The 6,847-nt window shown below is 40.4% G+C and overlaps 1 protein-coding gene across 1 annotated transcript; it reads left to right on the forward strand.

Moving 5' to 3' along the window:
• The first annotated feature begins 2,157 nt into the window (after window positions 1–2,157).
• On the forward strand, window positions 2,158–4,634 carry LOC107042480. The gene is made up of 3 exons (XM_015263539.1): window positions 2,158–2,334; window positions 3,768–4,116; window positions 4,159–4,634. Exons 1-3 carry the CDS (start codon window positions 2,158–2,160, stop codon window positions 4,632–4,634), a joined length of 1,002 nt encoding a protein of 333 aa, XP_015119025.1.
• Window positions 4,635–6,847: the final 2,213 nt, after the last annotated feature.

The following is a 6,847-nucleotide window of genomic DNA, read 5'->3' on the forward strand; positions in this document are numbered from 1 at the left end:
TTACCTCTACTTCGCTATTCACTTCAATCATTAGTCGAATTTTCTTTGATTCATTATCAATATTTATATTGAATGGTTCGCCAGGTGGCGCTTGATAGTCTAGTCGATGGTGATTTCGTTCCGTGTGTTTTTCTCGGTTTTCATTGACTATTTTAAGTTCTCAGGGTTTTTGTTAAGTTGCATTGGCTTGCCGAGTTCCAGCGATTCAGCTGAACATTGACTTTCGGTTCTTTCTTTTCCGATTAACTCTATATCAGTGCTTTCTCTTGGGTTGTTTGTGATGTGAAGTTTGGCCTATGGATGACTTACTGAGGAGTCTTGGCATGCTTAGCCCAGAAGATTCTAATACCCATAGTGACATCTGTGATATCCCCGGTGTTCTGTCATCAACTCCCAGTTTATCCTCTCGAGGTGTGCCGATAATACAGCTAATCGACGCTTCGCCCACTACTCAAGGGTCAGTCACCCCGGTTAGCAGTCCACAGCCGACTGGTGACAACAACAGTGCATTTTGAAATAAAAGAGGCAGACCTATTGGGTCCAAGTCTAAGCCCAAATGTCCTAGTAAAAACGTTCCTCGTAAAACTGATTCTTGCGAATCTGCTCCTACTACCCTAGTGGAAAAACCTAAGGAAGAGGCGTAACACGCCTGATCAGAATTTCGGATCGGACTTGATCAGTTTCTGATCAAGACCTGAACAGAATTTCCACTTGGGTATGAGTCAATTTGAGAGTGAAATTCGTAAGTGTCCTGGTAGGTCAGATGGTAAGAGCACCCGACGCGACATTGGGAGGTCCCGGGTTCGATTCCCGGCTAGGAAGTAACTAATTTTTTCTCTCAAAAAATTAAATTTAATTAATGCCTAATGATGGAAGGCGGAGAAACCCTAGTGGAAAAACCTAAGGCAGAGACGTAACACGCCTGATCAGAATTTCGGATCGGACTTGATCAGTTTCTGATCAAGACCTGAACAGAATTTCCACTCGGGTAGTACTCCCAAGCGTAAATGGATACAAACTGAGCTGAAATTCGACTGTATCCTCTCCGACCCGGTGGTTAAAAAACTGCGTCCTTCCCCCTGTGCAACTGCTCTGCCTCCTTTCGCCATGACCTCTCCCAATGTGTCTACCTTATCCGCCCTGGGTGATTGCAGCGGCTTTGCCTTCTCTCTTGGGCCTGTTCAGAAGTCTGCACCTACTACAACCCTGCCCTCCACCTTTACACTCCCCGCTACCCCAGGGGTTTCCGCAAGTAAATTGACATCGCCTTCATCCTATGATGATATCATGAATTTCTTCACTCGGATGGAAGAGAATAAGAAGACCAGAAATGAAAAAATTTTGAGTGACATTGCTAAGAATAAGGATGTTGAAGGATTCGCTAACCACAAAGAAGCTTGCAGTCCTAGAGGTCGAGATTTTGAATTGCAAAGCTGAGATAGAGGTCTACAAGGCCCCTGCTGATATGACTTCTAGGATCAACGCCTTGGAAAAGTCGTTGGAGGAGCTGAAAGTGTCACAAAATTTGTCACACAATCCCAGTGCAGATGCAGGGGTTTTGAAGTTGATGGAAGACTTAAAGTGGAGTATTGAAATGCAAGATCGTTCTTTAAAGAAGAAAAATGTCATAATTCGGGGACTAAATGTCCAAGCAGCCACCGCACAGCAAGATATGGACACTTTTCTCAGCTCGAATTTCAAGCTCTGTGCTCATCCCTCTGAGGATGTTAAATTGCTTGGTAAGGACAAGAACTTAATTGTGGTGAAGCTTCGTGAGTTTAATGACAAGATTACAATTTTTAAGAATAAGAGGACTGTGCTAGGGGCTCAACCAATTTATATTGATGGGGACTCAACGCCGAGGGAGAAGGCCTTACAGGCCAAATTCAGAGCTCTGGCCAGATCTGAACGTGAGAAGGGTCATCCAGTTATCGTGGGTCGTGATACGATCAAGATTCAAGGATTGGCTTGGTTTTATGATGAGAGGGCTTGTAAATTTGTTCCTCGAAATCCTCTTGCCAAGCCTAGTGCTGAAAATGGCGTCTTTCCTCATTTTCCAGAAGAGGGGCTCCTTAGGCTAGGGCCTCCTCTCGAGGTCCTGGCCAACCCGTTCGGGGGTCAATCAAAATAACTTTCTGTAATGTCAAGAATATCAAAATGCACCTCTCCGATCTCTCATGTCCATCGGATTTTGATGTGATTGGTCTCACCGAGACCTTTTTACAACATGAGTGGAAGCAGTTGCCTTTCGGTTTCTCGGATTTCTGCCCGGTTTGGTCTCCTGCTGTCAAAGTTTCAGCCATGGGGAGGGCCAGTGGCAGCCTGGTGGTGCTTGTGAGGAAGAGCCATGGGATGCCTGTTCTTTTGCATCGTAGTGAGAACTGGATTTTCATTAAATCTGAACTGTATGGGAGAACTGTGATTATTGGTACCTTTTATTTTGTTCCCAAAGTGAATGTTAAGTGTGCACTGGAATTGCTCGACACTTTATTGGATTCTTTTTCTAATTCTTATCCTGATGTTCCTATTGTATTAGGTGAGAATTTTAATTCTCACATTGGAGCTGAAGATGTTATTCCTGACGAATTTTTAGATGGTGTTAATCTTTGTAAATTAAGATAAACATTTAATTTGGATTTATGTACCAGAGGCAAGCTTTTATTAGAATTCATGAGTGATAAGAATTTTTATTGTCTAAATGGTCGCTCGGTGAGTGATGTCCCAGGAAAAATTACCTATTTAGCTGCTGCAGGCCAAAGTATTGTTGATGTTATTTGGGTAAATGATTTATGTCTGCCACTGGTTAAGGATTTTTTTGTTTCAATGATAACTACACGCTCTGATCATTTTCCTGTTAGTGTTTTGCTTGATGCACCTAATGCAGAGCAGCTAAATTTGAGTGGTAGATCCACTGTATCATCTAGGGTTATCTGGGTCTCCGAGAAGTGTGATGATTATTCAAATGCTATATTGTTTTCTAATAGAATTAAGTTTGATTTCAATAGTACTGATATAGATGAGCAGTCGAATAACTTGAAACAAGCAATTATTGAAGTGGCTTCTAGAATTAAAATGGTTGAAAAAGTTGGTGGCACAATTGTGTCTTTGTCGAGTCGTTCGAATAAAAATTGGTATGATTCTGAATGTGAACTTATGAAGCAAGAGCGTGACAATAAATTGATGAAATTCTAGCAATCTGGTTTTTGTGGTGAATTCGGGGTTAATTATGTAGAGTTGAAGAAAAAATATGTTGATCTGCTCAAGTTTAAAAAAAATCATTTGCTAAGAGAATTGCTGATTGCCTAGCCGATATTCATTTTGTCAAGGACTTTTGGCTAGCTGTTAAAAAACTGAGACCTTTTATTTTCTCACCGCCGGTGATCTCCTTAGACGAATGGTATCAGTTTTATCGTCGCGTGACTCCTGAGAAGGTAGTCTCTGACTTCTCTTTCTCGATTCTTCAGCATTCTGATCCTCTATTAGATGCGCCATTCACTCATGAAGAACTTCTTGTAAACATCGCTAAACTAAAGTATGGCAAGGCAGCTGGACCTGATGAAAATTCAAATGAGTTTTTAAAATTTTTGCCTTTCAACTGGCAGCTCTATTTCGAGACACTTTTTAATAAAATGCTAGTTTCTGAAAGAGTTCCTCCCTCATGGGGTTCGGCTGCCTTGTCCATGCTATACAAAAAGGGTGATAAACTTGATCCCCTCAATTACCGAGGAGTTGCCCTATGTAATTGCCTCACGAAATTATTCACCCAGATGCTGAGGGACAGAAGCCAGAAATGGTCTGACAGGGAGAGGATTCTGGATGCGAGTCAGGCTGGGTTCAGGCCGGGCAGGGGATGCTTGGATCAGATTTTTGTTCTAACCAGTGCAATTCAATTGCAGCTAAGACTCGGTTCTAGAAAAGTTTTTAGTGTGTTCGTCGATTTTCGGAGGGTGTTTGATTCGGTCCCTCATGTGAAACTCAGGTCCAAGCTGCTCTCGCTTGGTCTGAGCCCTAAGATTGTTAAAATTGTAAAATCTCTTTATGACTGTGCCGCAATTAGAGTCAAGTCTGGGGGTTCATTAACCAATGAGATTCCGGTGGCCGAGGGTGTTCTCCAGGGTGAGTCGCTGAGCCCTCTGCCTTTTATTCTCTTTATTTCAGATTTGGAAAAATATCTCAGGAATTTGGGCTTCAAGGGAGTGAATATTAATGGGCGTGATGATGTACTTCTTTTACTTTATGCGGACGACTTAGTAGTGTTGACTGAAAGCGAGATCATGCTTCAGAAGATTTTAGATGCCTCACATTGTTACTGCCTCGAGAATGACCTCACCGTCAATTCTGATAAAACTAAAGCTATGGTATTCAGAGAGGGTGGTAAGCTAAGTCCTTCCTTAAAGTTCTTTTACGACGGAAAAGCCTTGGAGATTGTTTCAAAGTATACGTATCTGGGTGTTCTTTTCAGTAGCTCGTCCCTGGGTTCTCTCGCGGCTCGAGAGGCGGTTTGTAAAGCTAAGCAAGCCAACAGCACAGTATTAAGCCTTCGCTCTGGTGGTAAATGTGACTCCTGGTCTTGTATGTTGAAGTTGTTTGAATCCATATCCAAGCCGACCCTTCTCTATGCGTGTCCCGTCTGAGCACTCGATTACTTTGATTTCATTGAATCTGCACAAACTGCGTTTTTTAAGAGATTATTACAATTGCCCAAGTGTACTGCTAATTGTGCCGTAAGACTCGAGTTGGGCCTGGTCAGAGTTGAACATGCTGTTATGAATATCACCATCAACTTCATAATTAAGATCTTAAAAATATCGGAGGAAAGGTTACCGAAAATTTGTTATAAGCAGCTGATGGATTATGCCCTCAATTCTAATCCTCCTCAAAGACCCTCTTAAATTCCGTAAGTACAATTGGACGATCAGAATGAAAGAGTTTCTTTATCTTGTCGAGCAGGAAGAGCTCTGGAGTAATTTTGAGGCACATGCGTGGATCCGCGAAAAACACTCCATGTTGAATAAATATAGGGATTTGCTTCTCGAGAGAGACTTGGCGGAATGGGCGGCTCTCTCTCACAAAATTCCAATTGTCAGGGGACTCAGTTCACATGCCAGCTCTTATCTTAGTCGCAGATGACCCATTGCCATGTTGAGAGTAAAAGCTCAGTTGAGATTAGCTTCTCCCTACAATTGTAGATTTTTCATCAATGGAGTTATTTACAAATTGAACCTTCTCGAAGTTTGTAAATGTTGTGACACTGGTTTCAGAGAATCTATTCAACACTTTTTAGTTTCATGCCCCTTTTCCAATGTACCACGTACTAAATTCATTTTTCCCAATATTCCTTCTCGCTCGCCAAATGATTTTCTTGCCTTTGTTGACTCTCATGGTAAAGCTTGCACCAGAGCTCTGTTCTATTTTCTTTCGAGTGCTCTTAGTCTTAGAGAGGATTTTCTTATTGTTCGATTGCCACACGCATTCAACCCTGATCAACTGATCACTAAGTTTCTGCTCTCTGCTCCAGCTGATTAGTATGTTTATTTGATAGTTATTTCCGACGGGGACCTGTTACGATGTATTTATTTATTTATTTATTGTTGTTGCCACCAACTGACTGCCAATCATAGTTTTAAGTCTCTTGTAAAATTGTTCACATTTGTATTACCACTGAAGGGGCATCCCCTGTGTGACAGGCAAATAAATAATAATATCAATATTTATAAGGTATTCGTGAAAAAATGAAATTCAATGAATTCCATTTCTTAATTTCAACAAATGAATAGATCAGCACGCGCGAGAGCGCGCGCATAGATCTTGTCTCTTATAAACGCAACAGAATTATTAATCTTATGTAGAATACAGAGTCACCAATTGAAAGGACGAGTACAGATTCGAGAGAATTTGTTTTCGGGGACAACAAAATAATTTTTTTTAAAGAAAATGACCAGTTTTATTAATGATTTTGGATTAATTTAATAAATTGATTTATTTTATTCACCTCATCATTAGCAAAGTCTTTTTAAAAACAAATTATTCCCTCACAGTCGCGAATAGAATTTACATTCACAAATTTATTACTATTCTTACTGGAGTCGATGATCCATATACTTTATCTCAAGCAATATTCATAAATTCATAATAAATTTTACTGACACAAAATCAGAAGCTAAGGCTCACTGCTCCATTCGTAATGAATCAGATTACAACTGGAAATTTAACTTAAGTTCTAATGGACGCTTTATTAGGAGCTCTCTGAATAAATCACATATTTCATTCAAAAACATAATTTCTCTTTTGGTTGATTTCCATTACAAGAAATATCTCGTTCCTGAATTAATTATATTTCTGTGTCTAATATTGTTCTACTCGTGTTTCATTCCTTGATGATATTTAATTATTTAGATGAATTTCATTATGCGTTATAGGACATTTTACGTAACATAGTAATGTTTTAGTATATTTCGTCATTAGGCCGCAAACAAATTTTCTGGCGAATATGAACTAGAATAGTATATTTCAGGGCGAGTGCCATGGGGTTTCTTACTCGCGTGGAGTTAGCATCCGAGCCGAAGACAAGGACTGGACAATCGCGCCACTAATAAAACCCCATGGCACTAGGCGTGAAAGATAGTTTTCCATAGTGATTTTCAGTTTTACGAGTTTGGGGAAGGGTCAATACCAATCCCCGGATGAAGAATAGTGAAGATCAGTACGGAAAAAGTTTTTTTAGGCCGTATGACGAATAATATTTTTTTTAAATGCCTTTCACTCACCTTCAGCTGCAAACTCATATTCGCCTGAAAAGTTTTTTTCGGCCTAATGACGAAGTATACTATTATTTTCTCCGTATCTG

The sequence above is a fragment of the Diachasma alloeum genome, unplaced genomic scaffold, assembly GCF_001412515.2.
Source record: "Diachasma alloeum isolate Michigan unplaced genomic scaffold, Dall2.0 Dall_scaffold_00477, whole genome shotgun sequence".
Classification (NCBI taxonomy): Eukaryota; Metazoa; Arthropoda; class Insecta; order Hymenoptera; family Braconidae; genus Diachasma; species Diachasma alloeum.